The following is a 24,559-nucleotide window of genomic DNA, read 5'->3' as shown; positions in this document are numbered from 1 at the left end:
TTAAAGGTGTAACACCTGAAGTCACACAACATACAACAGTTACATTCAGTTAGAGCATCGAGGCAGGTCTACGAAGGGCACATAATTCAACCTACATGCTATTCTAATTTCTTATGACTTTTTAAAATACCATCAGCTTTTAGAGTGAGGCATAGAAAATAAGTTTGTCCTGCCCTTCAGAAACAAAACTGCTGAACTGACAACATAAATCACCTTGTACTCTTTAAACACCCACTCCTGAGGCCCTTCAGTACGCAGTAACTGGATGTACTGGAACATGTGGAAGATTATGTCCTCAACGTGCACTGCGGTGACACACAGATCATGCCTCAAAACATAATTACATTTCTTCTACCTTCACATGATAAGGAATAATCATAATTGCATGCAAAATACACAAACTAGGTACAGTACATGTAAAGTAGTGATATTCATGACTTACAGAGCCCCTCCTCAGTTAAGTCCACCTTGATGTTGAAGAACATGAATCCTCTGGCTCCTTCTTTGTGGCCTCCAAGAAGTGTGTTCACCCAGCCTTAGAAAGTAATTATCATGGTAATTTAATAACAAGTTTAAACTTCCTTTTCATTGTATGATTGCAAATGAAACCTCTTCATAACTTTACTGTACATTTTAAGTACTACGAGGATGTTTTCACTGTGTATTTCTCTTGTTCTAATTATGTTTGCCACCAGCTTGCAGTCTACTACCTTTCGATTTTAGTTCAGAAAACAAACTTCCAGGTCCTTCATGACCAATCAGATGTCCCAGATAACGTCCTGGCTTCGATTTGTAGTACTTCTTTAGGTCTGGGATGGGAAAAGTCACATAAAGTTTCCTAATGTCTTTGACAGGAACCACTTTGTAGAATTGCTGTGACAGAAAACAAAACAACACCAAAAGAAGTGTTACTAAGGAGCTTGTTCATCTGGTATTTTAACATTTGTGGTAATAGAAGAGTGCGCTGTTCCCACAATAATGAGAGTGGAAAACATTCTGACAGACACGCTACAGTACAGCAAAAATATAAAGGACTGAGATGTAAGTGGCTCACTTTGAGATGTTCTTCTTGTAAAGGGTGCTCAGGGAATTCTGGAACAGGCACATTCTTGTTCTCCACTTCTCCAAATAACTTAACCACCATGGATGTCAACTCATCTAGTGACTCTGTCAGTAAAGGGTTAAAAGGAAAAAAAAGCATTTTCATACTTAATTTACTGTTAAATTTAAAAAGACTAAGTGGCTCATATAAGGGCAAAAAGAGATCCAGTTAAACTACAACATTTACCTTTCATTCAGTCTTGAGCATTACAAATTTGCAGATGCTCACAACGTTTCATTCATACAGAAAAAAAAACAACAAAAAAACAAAACAAAAAAAAAAACAAGGCAGTAAAACATGTCAGCAGAGACCACTGAGGTAATAATGTTAAGACTGCACACTTCAGGCTGAACGTACTGAAAAGCCAGTAGCTCATAAAGCTATCATCACTTCCACTTCCTTAAATGGAAAACGAACATTCATAACGAGCCAGACGAGTTATCTTAAAAGTCTTTCTGTTTGTGGCAGTGACATCAAGATACAGGATCAAAACTGATCTGAGAATGACTCATTGTATTGCTGTATAATACAAAACCTGAAATACTAGAGTTCTGGCAACATTCACACATGACATGCATGACTTGCTCTTTGTTAAGGTCAAATGATGATTTTGCAACATTTAAACATCATATATATGAGCAAGGAAGTCTTACCTCTTCCTAACACACACAGTCCCATGAGGTTAGAAGAGTAATATGTAGAGTGAAATGTCAGAAGCTCCTGGCGGATGTCAGTCCCCTCTTTAGATGGTCTGGTCTCAAGTGTCAGTTTATTTCCTATGGAGGGGGAAAATGTAAAAAAAGAAAAAGAAAAAGAAAAAAGAAATTTTACATATATATATATATATATATATATAGTAATAGAGAGATTATATATATATGTTTTTTTTTTCTCTCCACTACAATCCATTAATGTACTTAAAAAAACAAAACACAAAATACACAGAAATAATGCACTGACCAAATATTGGTTACTATACTAGTATGATGTCGCTTCTTTTTTGTAGAATCCAAAGGATGCAGCCACAGAAATATGCAAGCATTGTCATTAAAATAAATACATAAATAAATAAATATACTGCCTTCAGAGTAACTAAAATAGGAAGCGGTTACTTTGAGAACATGGGAAATTGAGCAATTTTTTTTAAAATTAAATGCTGCACTAAAAACATGTCCAGTGCATGAACAAGTTGATTTTAAGCATGGAGCACTATTTGAAACAGAGTCTACATGTAGCACTTCAGGCAAATCAAGTGGTTGGGTTCTTTTGTTTGTTTTCTTTCACCAACAAAAGGAACAGCCAGGAGAAGCTTATGTTAGTCTGCTGAGCGCAACGCTTTCACGTCTGTACATCCATCACTTGTTACATGACTAACAAAATAAAAGCCTTTCTCAAAAAAGCTGCCATAATGAGTTCAACCCCTTCGGTCACTGCATACACAACTGTGTACATTGTTTTCTAGTTATAGATTATACTGTAATATTCATTTTCTGACATCTCCTACGTAAAAAGATTATGTAGACGGAAGATGAATCCCCCCCACCAAAATTCCCGTATCCTGACCGAAGGGGTTAAATATGTGAAGGGCCTTTGATTTGCTCTCCAGTCACAGATGCACATGATAACAAGTATGACAACCTGCCACAACAATCAAAACGGGATGCACCAAGTAGTCAGAATGAATAATGTAATCATACAGCATTAAAATGTAGCCTGGCAAGAACAGTTTCTACCTGTTCCAAATTTACTAAAAGGGTGGTTTGGGTTGCCAGTGGCCTTCTCCAACTGAAACAGCCTCCAGGCATCATTCATCAGGTTTTTCTCATGCTCAGAGTCCACAGCATTCACCTCACGGTCCTTGCAGCTCTCATCAAACAGTGGGCACAGAAAGAACTGGGCAAACCTACAAAGATAAAGGGCTGCTGTTATCAAAGAGTACATTTTAGTATGTAGAATAACCACAGAGACTTATGGCTGCATTTTTGGTGTCTACAATGTACAATGCTGTCTATATTAAATAAAGATTATACATTAGGACCATTTAAAAAATGAAAAAAAGCAATTTGCATGAGTACAAAGTCAGAGCAACTGCCATGCAAATGAAGAAATGCTAAGCACACACTAAAATTGATAGTGTTGAAGTAAAGATGTACGCTACAGATATACTGTAAAAAGCAATCACTGTAAGTGTACCTGTCACATCACGAGGCTGTTTAACAATCAAATACATTATGAACTTTTAATTGCTGAGGTGTTGCAAACTTAAAATGCACACTCCAAAACACTCAGTCATTTACTGTTTACCTCCTAAAAACCTGCTGGCCTGTAAATGTTGGTATCATTACAGTACATTACTATAATTACAAAAAACAGGACATTCAAATATATAGTCTGAATATTACAAGGATATAAAAATTAAACTGACACATATGATCCTTTTATTTTCCAAAAAGGTGTCATCATCAATAACTCAGATCACTCAGCACAGTTTTTTCCTACCACTGAAGTCCAGGTGGTCCTCACAATTCAGTGGCACAATAGAACAATTAGCCTGTGCCACAGAAACACGTGTTGGCTAGACCCAGCATTCAGGAAACTATGCTGACAGTTACAAAGGAGAGTGCAATGAAGCTCATCTGGTAACCAAACATATGCAGACCATGACCTGATGGGTCTCTTGGATTAACACCAGGACTCCCAAGGTGTACACTGTATACTGATAACCAGTCAGACAATTAAATATCTCCTGTAATCTGAAAAACATATATGCAACCTAAAAACAAAGACCACTGAGCTTTTAATCATGTATCATAAATCATCTAGACGTTTCTGCCAAAATTAATATCATCAATTGAACATCAAAGTACCTATCTAATGCTCCTTGCAAGTGCTCATGGGACACATCAAAGTAATAGTTGGTATGTTCTCCACTGGTGAAGGCATTGGAGCTGCCTGCATGCTCACTCAGGAACTGGCTGTACTCGTTCTCCTTGGGGTACTTCTGTGTTCCCAGGAACAGCATGTGTTCGCAAAAGTGCGCCAGTCCTGAAATGTTTGGTGGGTCAGACAGAGAACCTGTAAATGGAGGAGAAATTTGCAGAGAAATTTTGTTAATGGTGCTGCATCTCTTTGCTCACTGAAATTCAGATGCACAAATGTGAATTTCAAAGTTATTCACCATTTTTAATGAAAACACATCAAAACAATGTCATGGGACTTTTATACTTTTTCAGACCCTCAAAGCAACCATTAGGAAGAACTTAAAGATGTAAGTCACAACAATTACATACAATTTGCTGGTCAACAGTTGTATATATAATAAAGAAACCAGGTAAGTACATAACAACATTTTATATATAGATAAACAGAAATACCAGAAGATACACATCAAAAATACCCATCCAAAGCTTAAAATAAGTTTGGCAACTAATGAGAACTCTAAGCATAGAATTATACTGGGCTGCAAGGCACAGGTATATTACGATGTGAAAATTTTTTTTTTTCTGTTTTCCAAATGATCATCCAAATCATCAGTCAGGACAGCAGCAATGAATACCCACTTACCTATGTGGACATCCAAAGCAGCTGAAGACTTGTCTGTGGTTGGGTCACTGATAAGCATTGCCTTCAGACCATTGGCAAACTCCAGGCCCCTGTACTCCCGTTTGTCCTCGGGCGAGCGAATGACATCACTAACCACCCTCCTCACAGCTGGGTCAGTCATTCTGAGTGGCAGGGATGACACCAGCCTGCAAGCAAAGAAAATAAAATAGAAACTTCCAGTTAAGACTCTATTATATTCTGATGTATCCTGACATAATGACCAAAGGAGATTTTAGCACTAAAGTCTCCTCTAAATGCAGGTACACATACTATAGGGCCACACATACTACTGTGCAATAACTACCCCTCATTCCTTTATATTATTACCAGGGAAATGGGAATTAGGTGCAGCCATTAACTGAAACAGGTGCAAAAACAATTCTGATGAGCTTAGAAGTTAAAATTTGGTATGACCATCTTTATTCTTCAGCACAACACTGGTTCAAATGCAGCCCCAAACCATGACAGAGCCTCCACTGTGTTTTACAGATGGCTGTAGACACTGTTGTCTCTCAACATCCTCCATACATACTGATGAGGATTTGAACTGAAAATTTCAAATTTGGAATCATCACTATAGAAGACCATTTCATATTTCCACTGTTTTTCAGTTCTTGTGTAATTTTGCATACCTTAACATTCCTTAAGAAGGGAAACAGAGTGACAGCCGCCCTTCCACTAAAAAAATGTATACAATAAATAAAATCTGACTCTTTGGAAGCAAAATATACAGAAATGAGGGGTGGTTCAATACTTTTGCACAATGCCGTATACAGAAAAATGAATAAACCCTCTGCGTTTGAACAGATGCCGTGACTCACGCAGTTGCCACACATGGCATCACTAGAGGTGTTGGGCAACACATGGCTCGTACAGCACAGTTTTAGTTTAATACAACACTATACATCTTTCAGTTTGTTTTGGGAATATAATTTTAACGAAACCAGCAGCACAGTTTTGATAATCAGTTCTCATGACTTCCCCCGGTGTAGATGCGACTTTTAAAAAGCTACGTACAGTGAACGAGTCAGCAAAGACACTTAAAGAGAGAAAATTATATAGAAAACTGAAAACACGAACACACCTGCCTCTCACTGAGCACAGCGGGGATTACAGTGCGCTCCGCTAACTCACCGGAGGACATAAATTAATCCGACTGGCAGAAAGGAAACTGGCGTTAGCTTATTTATTTCAGAAACAAAGGCTTCGGAAAAGTTAGCAAGCAACCAAGTGGGAAACGGAATTTCTCGTCTAACTCTTTGACAACCTTTGATTCCGCCAGGTTGAAAGGTGTTTTGTAATTATTCACGGAAGCCCGGGACACAAACACTCAACAGAAACAGCTAACACTTTAGCTAGTCCGGTTAGCTGGATCAGAAAACCGGCTCGAGCCGCTAAGATTAGTTTGGTTGCTAACCTTAGCAGCCCGCTGCTTGGTGTGAAAATAATTCACCTAGTTTTCACTAAAAGTTACAACACTTACTTGACAACGTTTACCTAAAAGGTCGGTTAAGACAGAAACCGTAGTCTGCTGCCTGAAGATGTCTCGTTAACTGGGCCGTTTGGTTAATGCACTTAAACATACTTTGTACCCATGAAAAACAAACCTCGGCTGTTACAGCGCCATCTTTGAATAGGCGCAAGCAATCGATAGCAGACCAGAGCGCGACTCAACACGGCACGCTGTCAAATCTGTAATACATTCTGGCACTGATGTATTGGACCGCTTCAGCGTCAATCAGATAGCCATATACTTAGAAGTAATATAGCGACGGCGCGCCAAACTGTATAGAGTAGGTCAGACTATCGCGCACTGTCATTGATTCGGATACCGATTAAACAGACTGCGTGTGGATTTCCTTTCACGCTTAGCGTGACAGATCAAGTTTCCAGTCTTTTGTCTCAGTGAAAAATGATAAAGCTGCTAAAGAATGTGGCCATATATATATATTTATATATAAGAATTATATATATATAGATATATTTATATATATATATATATATATATATATTATATAGATATATATATATATATATATATATAATATATATATTATATATATATATATATATAATATATATAATCTTGCAGTTGAATTATTATATATACGCCTATATGACTTTGCAAATTATGCTTGCTATGTGTTTATTGTACTTCATTTCAACACACTGTACTTCATTTTAAATCTCTGTCTATGTCTGTTTGTTCTGTTCTCTGGAAACTTGCCACACCTTTACTGGTCTGTCCCATCTATTTCACTAACGTCAATGTTATTACTGGTTATGATACATAACTGATAATGTAATCATCCATGGAAGCACACCTTTATTCCGCCGCCTTTTCCTCCCTCTGTATTTTTTTTTCTTTTGTTTTTTTAGCTGACGAGTCTTGAGACATAATTGTGATGATCTACATCACACAGGATGAACTTGACACCAGCTTTGCCGGTGAAAATGATTCAACCAGTAGCATTAGGCTGTCAGTCTGTTAACATATTTGTCAGAATATTTCACTTTCTCTTACATCATTACTACTGATATAGTACACGCACAAAATAAAATAATAAAGGATTTAATTTTATTATTTTAAATTAATTTTTAAAAAAAATTCCCAACGTGTCTCGTGTGAAATTTCTATTGCACTTGGGGGCCCCCTGCTGGTGTGGTGTCTCTGCATGAGCCCTTGAATACGATATTATAGGTTGGTTTGGCATAGAATTTATCCTACTAATCAATACATGATGAAATATATAAAACAACAGACCCCAACTGTAAGTTCTGTAAAGAGAAACAATTTAGAAACAATCAGTCATTTATTCTGGAATTGTCACATCACAAGAAAATTTTGGAAAGAATGTAATAACTACAATTTGTAATATTGATACTAAATTTTCACTAACGTATGAGCATTTTATTTTTGGTTTTCATGGAAAGAATACGAATGCAAACAAAAGGCTTACGATCTAATTATTATATCTGGCAAATGTAAATTTTCATCATCTTCACCCTTTTTTTTTTTTTTTTTTTTTTTTTTACAGTTTTTGGTTAGGGAAATAGAGCTGCATTTATCCACTATTTACAAGAGTACAAACAAAAACGCTGTAAACACATATGAATATTGCAAGTCATTGAATTGAATTGAATCGAATTGAATTGAATAATTTATCATAACGTAATACAATGTACTAATGTATTTATTGTAGAAGCCTATACCCTTGTCATACTTTATTTCACATTCTGCGCTCTGTTTCTCGTTTTCTCTTTGTATTTGTAAACAAGTTGTTTCCTCAATAATAAAAAAAAAAAGTTGGTGTGGTCATTTCGTGAAAGCACTGTCAACCTATAGCCACTAGATGGCGACAGATTTCTAGTTTATATTATATATATATATATATTATAATATATATATATATATATATATAATATATATATATATATATATATAATATATATATCACACACGTTATTTGTTAGACCAGGAAATCCGATCAGTCACTCTACTCACCTCTTCCATTATAAGTTCAGGTGACACCCTCCCCTGCTCTGTACTTTTATGCACACATGATTACTGATTGTATGATGAGACCCCGTGATGTGTCCAATCTTTCCGGCCAACTGCTTCACACGAAGCCCCGTTTAACAGCTCATTCAGGAGTACTGAACATTGCTGGACATTTGATGTACAGCATTCCTATTGTTATGTTACATGTTGACTGGCGAATCTTTTAGCATAATTACGAAATTATCATGTCAAAATCTCCATTTGATTTATTGTAAAACCAGATTAAATAGATCTATGCTGATCGTGTGTGTGTTTGTGGATAAACAGTTACAGGAAGTGCTTGGGCGGAGGTGGGGGGTGCTTTATTGATTTTTATTCGCAAATAAAAAAAATGACAATGTTGGGGCTCAGGCGACTCCTCTTTTTAGGTGGAACTTCCCCAGCCTTAGAAAACACTCTCTCACAGACTGAAGCAGCAGGGGCGCGCTGAAAGTGAAGTTCTGATGTGTACAGGTGAGGATACAGGTGCTTCTGATCAGACTCACCTCAGATCACCCAGAGCACTTCCTCTATTTCCCACGTCTTTTTCAGCAACTCGAATCACACATAATGAGGCAGTCACGCGATTTAAAAAAACGGGGCCTCGTTTGGCTTTTGTCACGTGATATTCTGAAAACACAATCCAGGCCTGGACACAGGCTTCAATTGGAAACGCCCCCTTTGCGCGACACAGGCCTCGGGGCTTAATTATCAGACGTAACATCACTGAACTCACTGAGCTCAGGAAGATCTGTAGTGGGTTTTAGTGGCTTTTGCATGTGAGGTGAGTGTTTTCACTTTAGGGGAATTTCTCATAAAATTCAACTTATGCAACTGAAAAAACTTGGATAAAAGCACACAAAGGGATGTCTGGTTTAGGCTTTGTGACACCAGAGATGAGTATCTAACACTGTTTGGACAGTCCTGTTATCCGTTGCGTGTATTTGCTTTAAAAGGGGAACTGATTATGAAAGTAAAACGCTCCTCCTCTTTTAAATCTTAACTCAGCAGTCTCATAAATCACTTTGAACCGGACTCTTCGCGGGTCACACCACTATCGGACCCTGAGCACAATGGAGAGATCAGCTTCCAGACAGACCAAGAAAAAAGTTGTAGCAGTGGTGGGAGGTGGTTTGGTAAGACGAGAAAGTCAGAGTGAGATATTAATGTGTTTTTTTTTTTTTTTTCAATGGCATGTGTCTTTATGTGTGGGAGTGACTTTCACACTTCTTCTACAGTGTGGCTTAGGAAGTGTATTTGCATTTTTAAGGGAGAAGAGTGTTTAGTAATGGGAGTGCACTATACAGAAATAATATTAGTGTGTAGTCACAAGATAATGATGTGTGTATATATGACCGTGCAGAACTGAGATTGTTACAAGACCTTCAACAAACTTTCTCTCCACTCTTCAGGTCGGGGCACTGAATACCTGCTTCTTTGCCAACAGAGGCTTTGATGTGGAACTCTTTGAAAGTCGGGAAGGTAGAATTCAAAGCCTCTATTTATTTATTTATTTTTTTTTTAAGCCTGCATTTCTTAGTTATTAATATTGTCACACACCACTCTCTGACAAATACACCCACACACTAATGCTACAGTGTTACTGAACATTACACACGTGTGTAAAATATGTGATTTTTTTTTTTTTTTTTTTTTTTTTTGGTCAGATATCCGGCGAGCTAAAGTTGTGAAGGGGAGAAGCATCAACCTGGCCTTGTCTCATCGAGGCCGGCAAGCACTGAAACATGTTGGACTGGAAGAGAAGGTATTCACTGTTTAACTGGTAAAGTGGAGGTGAGGCCAAGTTCACAGCAGGGGGCATGGAGACCCTTTCCTGCTTGTCTGTTGGTTCAAATGAGGGGAGTATTCAAGACCTGTTGAACCACATATTATAGACCATAGTGCATATAGCCAAACCTTTTTTATTTTATTTTTATTATTTCTAGCAATGAGATATTAAATACAGTATGTGGCCATGCTCCAGGAAGTGTCCCACTCTCCTTTTTTTTGCTCACACTCCACTCAAGATGTTTTATACTGGCCATCTGAGCTCGGTGACCCTTTTTGTTGCTCCAAATTTGCTGCACTGATCACGTCATGAGACAACTCTGGATCAGTCCCTTATTTTTACACTTGCATGACTTTTTTAGGTCGACAGAATAAGGCCCGCTTCACCAGGTTTTCACATATACTCTAAAGGGCAGACGCTGAGTCACTGCACGCACGAGCTGGCTCTCCATTGATTGTCCTTGTTTAACTTTTGTGGAGATTTCTCTGTTGCAGACCACAACATTATACACAATTACTTATCCTAATGGCCCGGTTTTAAGATTAAATATGTTCTGCAGTCATTCTTTTTTTCTCTCTCGCTCAGATTGTCTCCCAGGGAATCCAGATGCAAGCAAGAATGATCCATTCACTGAATGGGAAACAGTCCCCAATTCCTTATGGCAAGAAAGGCCAGGTGAGCCTTAGCAAGTGTACTACTGCTGTCTGTAAAATTTTCTATTTCTGTGATGCCTCATACTTAGATAAGCAATACAAAAAAAGTCTAAATGAACTGAACTGCACTGTAAAGACTGAAAAATGAGCAGATAATATGTTGTTTAAATGTACGATGTATACTGCTTCTGTTTAATTGACAGCATCTCCATTATTTCCCATCATTAGGCTACAGAAAAATATTAGACAAGTGTGTGTTTGTTACTAAACATACTGTAAGAGTTGCCTCATATATACAGATTCGGCCTGCACATGAATTATTCATTTTGCAGCTTGTTAGACCTCACGCGTGTTCAAACGCACACACACACACAACAACTACAAGTGACAGGCAGTGCAGTCAGAGTTGAATTTTTATCACACAACAGCTATAGAGACCAACAAAATGGAGGCTTGTTTGTTTTTATAAAATGTCAGTTTTTTAGGGTGTGTAGTAGTAGAAGTAGTTAATTGGAGTGCCAACAGTGTGGCAGGGATTCTTCATCTTGTGGGGACCTACGCGGTTGGGGAAAAAAAGCTAAATTATACAGTGCAGATAGTGAAAGCAGAGGCAGGTGGCCTAAACCCTAGAGACTTCCTGTTCCCATATGGAAATGAACAGAGTTGATAAGCTGTACCTGTACAATAGCACCACATTACAGATTGTTCTCCTTTCAGTACATCCTGTCGGTAGACCGAGCCAATTTGAACAAAGAGCTGCTAACAGGTAAGAGCATAAATAGTGTCTCTGCAAGTGAGATGAATTACTGAGCAGCAGTCATACCAAAATGGAAATTTTTATCAGCCAAACAATGAATCTTTGTCACAAGGAAATGAGTCCACATGTGATTTTTGACAGTTTTCGCCCCTTTCAGACCTGCAGCCTGGATGGCAGTTGGTGTTCAAATGAGACATTTTTACATAAAGGTTAAAATGGCACATTTACCACACTTTTCCACACACAGTTCAAGAGTAGATTAACTTAAAGTAGAGCACCTCAGTTAATCAGTATTTGACAGAAGTCCCAACTAAATGTCATGACATTCAATACTTTATGCTCACTAATGAGCTTTAATGATTAAAGTGATGCAGACATATACTAGTGGATTTATTTCTTAAAGTTTATACCCCTTTTTTCAACAGTTGTCCTAATTTTGTTTGATTGTTATTGAGCTGAGCTTTGAGCGCTGCAGACGCCTGCGGTGCACCAGCTTTATACAAGTCTTCAAACTGGCTGAGTGCGTCACGCGACGTCAGAGGATATGTTAGTGTTTCAGCTAAAAAGGATTTTGCCGAATATTTAATGAAGAGCCTCGGCGTACGTTCGGAGATAATGTGCGACAGCACGGGTCTGCATTTAATTAGATTTCCTGCTCGTGCAGAAAGAGAGGCTGATTGCAAAGCCGTCACTCTTATCAGGGTCCATCCAGGCTTCTGGAGTTAACGCTGCGATAAAGAGATTTTGGAAAGTGTGGCAGCCTGAAACAGGTTTTCACAAAACCAGTTCCACTGTGTGCTGTGCTGTGGTGTTCATGAGATTCATGCTGATTGCCACAGGGCCATATTCCCCCAGCGGCTGAAAGTTTCCTGATAATTTTAATGAAATATTTACCGGTCATGTTAAACTGCTGCTGTTGTGTCACGCCTGCATCAGTGCTATAAGCTCTCTTTGTAACATTTTGCTCTCACAGCGGCAGAGTCGTATCCAAACACAAAGATGAACTTCGACCACAAACTGCAGGACTGGAATGCTGAAACGGGTCTAATGACCTTTGTCAGGTAAACAGTCACATGCACCCATACATGCAGGGGGTTCCCTAAGAAGCGGATCTGCAGGCTGGGATTCTTTGTTTTAACTCTGGACTGGGGCCCAGTACATGTTAAGGTTGGGGAGGGTGAACGACGTGCTGTCTTTGAAGCTTTGACGCGTGACGTTTTATTAGTTGCTTTGTAATTGCTTCTCCTTGAGGTAAATGTGACACACAATTTACAACTCAATTAATCCTGAAACAGCTCTGGGTCTTTTTAGTCGTGGTGATTAATGTATCCATGCAGTAAATTATTAACACAGCAGGCAGGGGCGCAAACTCTGCTCAGTTTGATCACAGGGTCCTAAATTGTATTCAGCCTTATCTAAAATGTGTAAAAATCCATTTGCTGTCTATGCTGTTGTTCCTGTTTGTTTATTCATTTGTTTCCCTAGTGGTACTTCATTAAATGTGGTCCAGAATGAGCCGCTGTGAAATCAGTGCTCTTAAACACGCTTTGATCTAATGAAGTCTGCTCTCGAGGCTCCGAACGTCACGCAGCCACACCCCTTACACATCCAGGGCACGTCTCTCCCCTTCTGCTGTGGTTGAACTGTGGCAGGTTATATTTGTTCTCTCCAGCTTGTGTAATTAAAAGCACATGAATGACCTGCTGCTGCTGTGGTAGTTGCATCCTCCCATACTACATGGGAAATGTGCAGAGAGCCATCAGCATGAAACATGTAGATGCAGATGACCTCTCTTTGCAGAATCCATGCAGCGGTCTATTGCAGTGCTGCTAATGGAATAACAGATAAATTTAAAGAATATGAAACCAGCATCCCATCATTGGGAAAGCAGATGCTATCAGATTTACTATGCACTAGATAATTATACAGCTTTAAAGCTGGTCATTAACGATTATGAATCCACTTAGCTGAAATTGTTGAAATGACAGTGAAGCACCCATCTGTATTCAGTGTGAAGTAACTATAAGTTACACAAATTCATACACATTGCTGGTAAGTTATTGCACAATTAAACAATTAAACTGAGCAAAAGCTCACTTTAATTGTTCAATTTACAGTAGTTTAATGCTTCCTGCAGCAATCGTGGTAACCAGCACGACTGAGGAGGACACTGAGCGGATGGGCCTATGCAGGTCACATTATGGGAAGTAACCCTTCATGCCTCTTTGAAACTAAGAGGTCATTCATCAGCATGTGGAACTAGTTTTGAAGCACGACCTTACTTGAGAATCACAGCCAGCTGCCCTTGTGTGTAATGGGTTCATTGATCCATAGACAAAAACAGATATTTTTGCACTTTTATAACTGTGGCTGCATTTCCCTGAGTGGACTATGAGTGTGAATGGAAAATGGAAAAGAAAAGTGGACTTGAGCCAAATGCCCCCCTGTTAATGCTGGTTGCCTGTCCAGTTCATGTGGCCTGCTGCCAGCCCTGCAGGGGTCTGTTATTAATGAATGCTAACTTAACATTGTGCATTCATAATATATATGGCAACCCAGTGAAAGATTTGATTATCTTTATTAGCCATGCTTTCAGTTTCATGCCACAGATGGAAATCGGGTCAGTTGGTCAGTACGCCACTCTAGTTCTTGTCTTAACCTCAGGCTATTGGAAGGAATACTGTAAAATATTGTGATGGCATTCATGTTCATCAAAAGATGACTCACCATAAAAAAATAGCTTTGGTAAACTCTAAAAAAGTCTTCTTGCATGATCAAGAAGTTGGCATTTCTGGTTTTGACTATCAACGCCTATCGGACCACAGCTTTGATTTGCCCAGCACTTTAATTTATGACAAAGTACATGTAAAATGAAAGGACATTGGTGTGTGTGGTGTGTGTGTGTGTGTGTGTATTGCTAATTAGCAAAAGTGTGATTATAACAGCTTTGCAAGTAGAGGGGGAGAAAAAAAAAAGCTGTGTTGAAATTTGTCTTAGACCTTTCTGCCGGAAAGAGTTTCTAAGACAAATTGACAAACAAAGTGATCTACTTTAACTCAAACCTGCATTTTTTTTTAAAGTAAATCTATCAATGCAGTTTTGTTGTCAAAAAAACCCCAAAAACAAAATAATTTGATAGTAGTTCATGATAGAGTCCACAAACTATGGTACAATTTCCTAACTTAAAATTTTTACTTTTTAATTTTTTGAAAATAGTGTGTAAATGATGTGTAATGTTATCATTAAATTTCACCAGCTAAACTTTAACTAGACTAAATTGAATCTAGTTTTACACAGGACCCCCATACACACCAGTCTCCTGGGTAACAGTCCTGTATTTGACGATTTACTCAGAGGTTGGGAGTTTTGGCCTCCTTTTTTTTTTTTTTTTAAATTTTTATTCTTTATACTACTTCTGCCACATTAACGTATTAGCATCTTTGTGGTTTACTTGCTGACGCATGTAGCCCTGAAGACTAGCTAACTTAGCATGCATACACTCATTTTCAGGTGGACTGAGAGTTATTTGAAGACCCAGTTCAGACTGTGTAGCACTGCATCATAGAAGAATGACCTGAAACAGATGAATACAATGGGCTGAAAAATAATTAAATGCATTTAAATAACTTGCACTCTGCCACACTGATTACTGGTGTATGATGCTCAAGCAATTTGGCAACACTAAATATAATTTTGTATTCTGCAAGGATCATTAAATAGGAAGATGAGTTGCCAAGAAAATATTCAGAAGTAGTTAACTTTGCAGAACTAGTATCCACCTACACACGCTGTCCTGTGAGCAGCATGAGATGTGTGGTCATATGTAAGGCCAGGAACCAGTGAGTAACACTTTGCATGCAGCACAGCAGACCAGAAGCTTTATAGGCAATTGCAAAACAGTTCATTATTTTTACCATCATTTATCTAAGTAAAATTGTCAATGACCACTAAATGATCAGCATGTTGTAGAATAGCTTTATTTCCATAGGAGCCAGGATGTTGATTTGAATCTCCACATGAAAACAATTATAAACTCTGAATTTGTAATTTTAATATATTTCTTTTCATTAAAAATTTGATTTTAGCTATACCTAATTGAGCATTCAGGAAGCTACAGTTTAAGTAAACTCAGGCTTTCAGTCAATATTACATTTGTGTCTCATTAAGCTAATGGGCTTGGGGCTGAGCAATTACCACATTTTCTCAGGTTAAGCATCAGGAAAATAGTTGTTTATAAAGCCAAACATCACCTGCATTGACAGTTCTGCAGGCAAAGGGACACTGCTTCCAGTAAGCCTAATGGGGAACTGATAAGTTGTCTTTGCTCAATGCTTATAGGTATTTTTTGTGTTAGGAGCTCTTAGACATACACATGGGAAGCAATTAGCCCTTTTAAATAATCTCCAAGTTAATCAGTCTTTAGTAGAGTTCATTTGTCATGCTGCTGATGTGTTTCTCAGGTCAGACGGGTCCAAGGAGCAGGCCAAGGCAGACTTGATTGTAGGGTGCGATGGAGCTTTCTCTGCCATCCGCAAGCAGTTCCTTCGACGCAGCCGCTTTGACTACAGCCAGACCTACATCCCTCATGGCTACATGGAGCTCACCATGCCACCCATTAATGGAGAGGTCAGCACAGTGCTAGTATCTGACTCTGGAAAATTCAGCTGCAGTTGTGGCTTCAGTTACAGTTATCTTTGTGCTGATTTAAATTGTGCTGGCCTCACTCTCTTCATCATCCCCAGTTTGCTATGAAGCCTAATTATCTACACATCTGGCCACGAAACACATTCATGATGATTGCCCTGCCCAACTTGGTAAGTGCGAACGTCTCCTCTTCAATGATTTTGCTGTTTTATGAAAACTATATCCATGAAGTAAGCAATTCAAGATCTATTTGTGAAGTTACTGCTGCTTATTTTGGGGGAAAAAACACTTGACTGACCTCTGCGATGTCCTCATAGAGTTAATTAGGCTCACTTCATAGCCACGAGAAGCTTACTCATCAGAAGTCTTACAGTACAACATATCTTGGCACCCTGAGGTTCACCCTACTTTTCACATAGCAGTGGTGTCCTCTTCCTCGCCTGTGCCTCGGCATGTTTTTCTCTGACTGACACACTCTGTGTTTTCTTCATCTGGTTAATCCCATAATGATTTGCCTGCATGGCTGACTCAGCACAAACTCTTTTGCTCACCTAAAGGAGACTAAGTTAAGGCAACTGACTTTGGAACGCCTTCACACTGTCACTCACTGCCCATTTCCCAGAAACACATTTAACAAGGCTGTGAAAAAAAAAAAGAAGTTTCCTGCTGTGGATGCCATGGTAACAGTGCTAAAATGTCCACAGGGAGGACTTTGTGATGATGGCACCTGCACACACATAAACATGAACAGATAATGGCACACACACACATCCATCACTTGCTCTGGGAAGCTTGCTCAGACTCATAAAATCAAGTGAAAAATGAATTAAACCAAATATATATGAAATACCTTGTATATAGCAGACCGCAGGATGCAGCATTTTTCAGAGGCTGCTAATTTGTTTCTAAGTGTGTAAGGTCTCACGAACAAAAGCTTTGGGAATGACCAGCTTTTTATTTTGCTACCTGTATGTGAGTGTTTTTATCTCAGGAAACCCACAGCAGCCTTTGGCTTTTCTGGACTTGAACTTATAGTACTTAAAATCCAGAAAGGAAGGGGTACTTTATTTATTTATATATATATATATATATATATATATATATATATATATATATAATTCACAGAATATCACTCTCTTCATCATCCCCAGTTTGCTATGAAGCCTAATGATCATTCACAGTATATCTCATTGGCTGTTATCATTTTCCATTACAATACAGTTTCTGCATTATCTCAGGATTCGCTCTGTAACGATACAGTCTTGAGAGCACATTTTTATATATGCCAGGCTTGACTGTCAACCCTGAAGGTTAGCATTTCCTGGTTTCGCTTGATAAAAATAGGATTTTTTTCCTTGAGGTTTTGGATAATTGCAGGAAGTAAGGTTCTGTGGGAAACAAAATATGTATCCTTTGGCTCAAAAAGATAAACTTCAAAAATAGCACAATTTTTGGGATTATTGAAGCGTAAATGAAATTTTCAAAGGTAAAATGCTAACAGCTATTAAAGAGCTCATCACAGCTGCATGACTTCGTCAGCACCGTTAAGCTCCTGTGTTTTAGGCAGTCGATGTGATCTGCTTCCTCATTTAGCCACTTTTTAGCAAATAACTTTTTTGGGACATGTAAAATTTCCAGCAGATATGCAAGTAACTAATTTACTTACATATTTTATGTTGCAGAATACTGCAAGGTTTAAGTTGACCATAGACTTTATTTCAAGCATTTTGACTTTGAGATTAGAGAACTAGAAGTGCAAAATGCTAACTCAGTTTCAGGTTTGATGGCTTATTCCAATCTATTAGCTGCGGACACGGCCACAGATAGCTGGAGACATGATGGCTGAGTAGTCATTCCTGTTGAGGTTTTGAAGTCTGCTTGGAGTCCACTGCCTGTGGTGCATGCACGGTTGGTGCATTGCAATGTGACGTTGCCGTAGATGAGCCTGGTCACAAAAAATTGGCCGTTGTGTGGATGCCTGCATGGACCCTAGCGCTCACTGTCTGATGACAAAATTTATACACCTTGAACCTGAGTGAACCCTACTGGACTTGTGGATGCAGAAAATATAATCAAAGCCTTAGTGTGGCAGACCTTGTTGGACTGTCAGTAGGTTCATCAGCCACATTGGTGTTAAATAGAATATTCCCAAAACTATTATTCAGTGGATTGCCACTCTTTATCAACCTTACAATCACCAGCATTTCCTTATAGAAAAATATCTTTGCTAAACTTTGGTTATGAATATTCACGGTCCCCAGAGGATAAGTTTTAAAACTGGTATAATCACAAAGCCAAAATGTTAGCTAATGCTTTATGACCAAATATATGTAAAAGTAATGACATTCAGCTTTAGCTATACTTTTGTAGCACTATATAAGATCAATTATGCTAACAGAGTTAGCATCTTTTGATATTTTAATATTAATCTTTTTTTTTTTTCTTTTTGCGGTGAATCCATCAAATAGCTATGTTTATTTAACAGTTTTACTTTGCATATTAAGATTAATTAAAATAAGAACAAATGCAGAATGCATAGCTGGCAGTATTAAAAAATATAGTTAGCTTCACATTAACAGCAGCATTAGCACGATTGATAAATAGAGAACGTAATTAGATATTATTCTGAATCAGCAAAATAACTGTTTTTGGTACTTTGTTTTTAATGCTTATATCCTCGTACATTTCCTGAATTAAAATTTTGTTATAAAGACTTGCTTATTTTAGTGCTGGCTACCATGTTGGCACACAGATAACATGGGTGTATAGCTTTAATTAAATTTTTTATTTGATTACTTTTCAAAGTGGCAATGGGCAAAACACTTAATAGTCTAATCACTCATTTAGATCTATTACTTGACATGATGCTAACAGTTTGGTGCTCATGCAGCACTGCTGGAACAGTGGGCTAATCATGTGAAGCATCCTGTGGTCAAGAGTGGCACAGTGGATTTGAGAGCTAACATCTCGATGCACTCTGTTTATTTTCCAATTTAGGACAAGACATTCACCTGTACGCTTTTCATGCCCTTTGAAGAGTTTGAGAAGATCACCACAGGAGATGAAGTCATTGAGTTTTTCCAAAAATACTTCCCTGACACCATCCCACTAATAGGAGTGTAAGTGACTTTCTCACTCCCCTCCCATCTCCCTGAATCCCCCATCTCTGCTTCCTCTTTCCTTGTGCTCTGCTGTTATCACTTCCTCCAACCTGCCAAAGTGTCTTCAACCCCCCCGCCCTTTTCCCCATCACCTCATCAGTTCCAGCCACACCCATAGTTCTGATCTGTGAAGTGTGAAATTACAGACTTACAGTTACATGGATTTTGTGAGGTGAGCTTTAATTTGAGGTGAACCATATGCTGTGTGTGCCAGAGGTGGGAGGGGCTGCATGAGGTGTAGAAACGCTCGAGGCTTTCTTTCACTTATTTCCACCCAGGGCTGAGTTTATTCAGAGAGCTCAGGCATAAACGGCTGAATGCCAGCTTCCATTTTGCAGTTTGACTGTTTATTTAGACAGAGAGCTCATAGTTGTTTTTAGTCTTGCAGCAAACAAAAAAAAACATTGTGTTGCAACTGTCAAATTAAATTGTGCAAAATAGGTTTGTAATTCTTGAATTTCAATTTGTGTGTTGCAGTAACACTCTCCAGAGAGATTATTTCCGATTGCCTGCACAGGCCATGGTGTCTGTCAAATGCAACCCATATCACATCGGTGACATGTGTGTCCTTATGGGTGACGCAGCCCATGCAGTAGTGCCTTTCTATGGGCAGGGGATGAACGCTGTAAGTAGCGCTAAATGGAGGAGAGAAAAAAGGCAGAAGGGTATTAACGCAGAAACTAATTCATCCATTCATGTTTTATAGGGCTTTGAGGACTGCATTGTCTTTGATGAAATAATGGATCAGTTCAATGAGGATTTCAGTAAGTACTTTTTAAATGACCAAAGATTAAAGAAGACAGAAAATAAGCTGAGCATACAGTAGGATCTCCATCCTTTGTGCATCCCTCTAGGTGCAGTTCTGCCTGAGTATACCAGAGTTCGGGTTCCAGATGATCATGCAATTGCAGACCTGGCCATGTACAACTACACTGAAGTAATCCAGATTTATTTAATGTCCAATTTAGCCATAACAGGCCACTTGTACTATTTTAGATGCATTGACTTTAACACAAAAAATGGGATGGGTGATAATAGAATAATGTTAGCATCTCTTACTTACAGTTGTGGTCAAAGTTTGCGCACACTCATCATGGGTATGAATGCTATGGTAATTTGGGGCTTTTAAGGATTTCTTTGACCTATTCAGGAATGGTCTTCCAAAGCCCCGGCCTCCTACTGAAAATTTGTGGACTATGCTTAAAGCCAGGTCTGTATCAGGAAACCAGCCAATTTAAATGAACTCCACCAATTCTGCAAAGAAGAGTGGTCAAATATCCAGCCAGAATTATGCCAGAAGCTTGTCCATGGCTACCAAAAGCATCTGGTTGAGGTGCAACTTGCTAAAGGACATTTAACCAAATATTAGTGGGGTTGTATGTGTATGTTTGAGTCCGTGTGGATTAGAGAAAATCTAAATAAATTCAAACTTGCACCCAATTCTTGGTTTTAAAGTTATGAAATATTTATGCTGTACAATCATTCCACCCTGGAAAAAGAACCGTTCAAAGAACTCATTAAAAGCCCAAAATTATCATGACATTCAAGCCCGTGAGGAGTGGATGAGAACTTGTGACCACAACTGTAAGCAAAAGTAACAAAACCACAGTATAAAAACAGGTCGTTACAAGAGCTATTAAATAGTAAAAAACAAATAGAAATGGACAAGCATAACTTGATACTACCCAGAAGTACTGTACAAGAGTAGAATACTCAGTACAGTACTTCTTGTACAGTACTAGTTAATTAGAACCATACATTCTAATTAACCTAAAACTAACCATTAGAGGTATTTCCACTGAAGTGACAACTGAAAACCTTTTGTAAGATGTGTAGAAAAGCTGTTCACAGGCATAAGAAACTCTAAATATGCTGACTACAATTATCTGAAGCTGAACAGCTCCCTAACCTTCAGTACATTAAAAGTCCCACTTTCATAGGTAACTGCTAAAGCAGTTAAAACTGACAGCAGCTTGTGTTAGCTTAATAACACTCCTGCTCTCCCAGTGCTGTGGTTATACCCGGAAGCGTGAAGAAGGAAGTCTGGAGTTTCTCATATGGCTCTGTTTTAATGATATTACAAGTTAGACGGATGGTTCACAAACACATTTTTTACATTGTTTTGTAGATGCGAGCGCACGTCAACTCCAAATGGTTCATTTTCAGAAAGCGTGTTGATAACATTCTCCACTTCTTGATGCCAAAGGCAATAATTCCACTTTACACGATGGTAAGTTAGATGTCTGTAATGAATAATAGCTGTTGCCACATTATTTTGTCTACCCCCAAACCTTCTATTCTTTCTCCTTTCTTGTCTCTAGGTCACTTTCACTAGGACCAGATACCATGAAGCAGTTAAGCAGTGGCACTGGCAAAACAAAGTAAAACACTTGGAGAAAATGTGCTTTTTCACTGCACTTTCATTTCAGCTTTCATGAATACGGTTTAATTTTGATGGGACTTCTCATACCTTTTGATATAAATATATAATGCTGTAATTAAGGACTCTTTTGAAGTGACAGTGTTATCAGAAGCAGCACTAAAGGTGGCCGTGGCTCTGAGTTAACAATTCTCCATTTAATACATAGCTCACCTGCACAGAGAAATATTTCTGATTTCTCTCGCTGGGCTGGAGATAAGACAGTGAGTCCTTGGCTCTGTGCTGGGCTGTCTGATTTGGCCTGTGCTGGCAGCTTCTGCTCTAATAGACAGTTGGACAGCAGGGATTTTCACAGCCTCCCTTGTAAATTGATTGAGCCCGTAGGGCTGTGTAGGCAAATGGTGAAATGACCTTCATGGGGTGAGAAAAGAAATACTATATCCAGCAGTATATTTAATAAGCATTTCTGAAGGTCTTTCAAAGGTTTTCTGTGGGCATTGGCTGCTTTTTCACTTGTTTTCACTCCAGTCCTTGTACCTGACCATTTTCAGAGGTTTATTAAGCCACATAACACTGACCTTTGAATAATTCGAGTACAGCTGACCTCAAGGGATAACGAACAAAAGGCAGCCAAGATCCAAAGAACTTTGGACAACTATTCCTGAGTTCAGGAATTTTAAGCTCATTTAAACTATATAAATTCTGTTTTTGCCTTCTTTACTGTATTTGTATTTCCACATATGTTCATACATATTTCAGTAAAATGCTGCCATTTTCCTAGCAAAATATATATAAAGAAAGGTGGGGCTTAAGACATTTGCCTCAAACTTTATGTTCAACTGCTTGATTTCAGGTTATTGTTAGACTCTAAAGGTTTTTGGTGACAGTTATGATCATGCTAGTATTCCTTTGCTCCTCTGCTCTCAGTTTCACTGTCTGTTTCACCTTATGCTACTGTTAAAAAAGCCTCCCAATAAGTGTTGATTTGTCTTACAGCTCAGTTGAGAATAGCTGAAAACTGAACATTTGGAAAATCTTACGTGCTGCCATAGAGCTCCAGGGAAACCTGAAGCCTGGGTGTTTTCCTTGCAGCTGCTTTAGAGAGACTAATTGTACAGCACCTCAAATTGGAAGCAATTTACAAACCTTTGTGTGATGTGTGAGAAACAAATAACTGAATTCAAATAAGGTTTGTTATCTATTCCTTTCTTCACAGGTGATAAACCGTGGCCTGCTGCTCAGTGCTGTCGGGGCTGTTCTGGGAGGCTCCTATCTGCTCATTAAACATCCTCCAGATCTCAGCAAGCTCATCGTCTCTGCTGAAGAAATGTGGGACAGGCTCGTGGCTCTCAGGACACCCTGAGCATGGGCATCATTGCTGATCTGACAGACAGGTGGACAGGCTGCAGAGTTAAACACTAGAAAAGAACTGAGAGGGACCCAAATATTAATTACATTTTGACTGAATTGTCTAATTCACAGTGATGGCCCCAGTAATGGCAAATTACTCTAATAATGGCTACCTTCACTTAAACCACTGATGATTGATAAGAACATCTTACACTATTTAATCAGTGCTTAAACGACAATGATTAGAATCAGAACAGTGGGGTTTTAATTATTAAACAAGTTTTAATGTGAAAACAAAATGTCAGTATTAGGCCTGTGTGTAAGTTTACCTATAGCTGCTTTTACACAGGAATGACATATTAAAGTTACCTCAGCTCATGGATATCACCAGATTTTTTTTCTTCTTTTTTTTTGTCTTCATGGTCCCCAATGACCTCTACTTGATACAAAGTATTTTAAGGGTAAATTAATTCATTTGGGGGAAGTTATCAATTAATAGTTATTTTACCTGATGTTTTTGCAATTGTTTATACATATACAGTATTGTGCAAATGTGTTGAGTCACCCATTTTTCTATGAAATGAGAAATAGGTGCAGTGATTTATTCAAATGTGCTAAAACATATATACCTTGTGCCTATAGTATATAAGGCAACAACAGAGCCTGTACAGTTCAAATAAGCTCTTATTTGGATGTTATTGTTCCATTTTCTTAGGCCTGATGGTGCCACACTGCTTCAAGAAAGTAGAAATTTCAAATTTGGATTCATCACTTAATAAGAGTGATGTTGCCACTGATTCTCAGTCCAGTTCTTGTGTAATTTGACATACCTCAGTCTTTTCTCTCCGGTTCCCTTCCTCAAGAATCGCTTGTTGACAGCCACCCTTCCACTGAGACCATTTCTGATGAGGCTTCAGTGAACAGTAAATGGCTCAATTGAAGGGTCAGATGTATCTCCCAGGTCCTGTCAGGTCTTTGCTGGATTTTCTTTCTTGTATTTCTTGAGGACATGATTTACAAACACTGTTCATTGGCTGTACAGTTTTTTTTTTCAGGCCTGCCACTTGTTCTGGTGGCTCAAGACTTTTGCCTATTACTGTATTTACTCTGTTTTGTTTCAGAGTCTGGCTGGTTTCTTCAGCTGTCAAATGTACTGCTGTGCTCACCGGGCAATAGGGTATATAAAATGAGTGAACATGAGTGGTTTTAAGGACTTTTATTTGACCTTTATGAAACTCACTGATCAGTTTTGCACTCTGGCAACAAGCGTAAATGTTAAATTTTCAGCTTCTGGACACAGCTAGGCAAGCTGTTTCCTGTTTCCAGGCTTTATTATAAGATAAGCTTCATATTGAAAATACAGTAAGAAATCAAGCAAGTTTCAGTTTTCCAACTATTAAAAAAACCTTCCTCATTCTCAGATGAACAATGAAAAGGGTTTATATCAGCTGAGGAAATCCATTCATTAAGTCTATTCATAGCTGACAGCTCAGGAGGAAATGAAAGGAGTGTGCCACTGAGGTCTTAGTCTCATTTCCTTTTAGTCCTCAAGGAGGACTACTCCCATAGTTCTCATACA

The 24,559-nt window shown here is 38.5% G+C and overlaps 2 protein-coding genes across 4 annotated transcripts in view; one reads left to right on the top strand and one right to left on the bottom strand.

The window, feature by feature from the left end:
* Positions 1 to 6,348, bottom strand: part of ide (insulin-degrading enzyme) — a 29,278-nt gene extending 22,930 nt beyond the window's left edge. Inside the window, exons 1-9 of the mRNA XM_030748652.1 lie at positions 6,203 to 6,348; positions 4,667 to 4,851; positions 3,970 to 4,177; positions 2,836 to 3,005; positions 1,756 to 1,878; positions 1,055 to 1,167; positions 711 to 873; positions 443 to 535; positions 214 to 305 (exon numbers count right to left, since the gene is read on the bottom strand). Coding sequence (XP_030604512.1) covers positions 214 to 305; positions 443 to 535; positions 711 to 873; positions 1,055 to 1,167; positions 1,756 to 1,878; positions 2,836 to 3,005; positions 3,970 to 4,177; positions 4,667 to 4,851; positions 6,203 to 6,288 — 1,233 coding nt within the window. The 5' untranslated portion in view covers positions 6,289 to 6,348. The remainder of the gene's footprint in view (positions 1 to 213; positions 306 to 442; positions 536 to 710; positions 874 to 1,054; positions 1,168 to 1,755; positions 1,879 to 2,835; positions 3,006 to 3,969; positions 4,178 to 4,666; positions 4,852 to 6,202) is intronic.
* A 2,572-nt stretch (positions 6,349 to 8,920) lies between these two features.
* Positions 8,921 to 24,199, top strand: kmo (kynurenine 3-monooxygenase). Of its 3 annotated transcripts, none has more exons than XM_030748718.1 (16): positions 8,921 to 9,030; positions 9,258 to 9,382; positions 9,659 to 9,728; positions 9,914 to 10,011; positions 10,621 to 10,710; positions 11,406 to 11,454; positions 12,419 to 12,506; positions 15,906 to 16,071; positions 16,188 to 16,259; positions 19,087 to 19,208; positions 19,728 to 19,875; positions 19,957 to 20,014; positions 20,105 to 20,187; positions 21,379 to 21,480; positions 21,572 to 21,631; positions 22,847 to 22,993. In XM_030748718.1, exons 2-16 carry the CDS (start codon positions 9,320 to 9,322, stop codon positions 22,991 to 22,993), a joined length of 1,416 nt encoding a protein of 471 aa, XP_030604578.1. In that variant the 5' UTR covers positions 8,921 to 9,030; positions 9,258 to 9,319. The 3 variants fall into 3 exon arrangements, with proteins under 3 accessions (XP_030604578.1, XP_030604577.1, XP_030604579.1); XM_030748717.1 differs by having other exon boundaries at positions 8,945 to 9,030; positions 9,255 to 9,382; XM_030748719.1 differs by lacking the exon at positions 8,921 to 9,030 and having other exon boundaries at positions 9,320 to 9,382; positions 22,847 to 24,199.
* Positions 24,200 to 24,559: the final 360 nt, after the last annotated feature.

Source organism: Archocentrus centrarchus, chromosome 15 (genome assembly GCF_007364275.1).
Source record: "Archocentrus centrarchus isolate MPI-CPG fArcCen1 chromosome 15, fArcCen1, whole genome shotgun sequence".
NCBI classification, from domain to species: Eukaryota; Metazoa; Chordata; class Actinopteri; order Cichliformes; family Cichlidae; genus Archocentrus; species Archocentrus centrarchus.
This window is presented reverse-complemented; position numbering and strand designations above follow the sequence as displayed.

Bases quoted from the DNA above. Each gene is read 5' to 3' on its own strand.
- kmo (XM_030748719.1), top strand. From the start codon at position 9,320: ATGGAGAGATCAGCTTCCAGACAGACCAAGAAAAAAGTTGTAGCAGTG. The intron at 11,455-12,418 runs GTAAGAGCATAA...TTGCTCTCACAG, and splicing joins GAACAAAGAGCTGCTAACAG to CGGCAGAGTCGTATCCAAAC. The intron at 21,632-22,846 runs GTAAAACACTTG...CTTTCTTCACAG, and splicing joins AGTGGCACTGGCAAAACAAA to GTGATAAACCGTGGCCTGCT.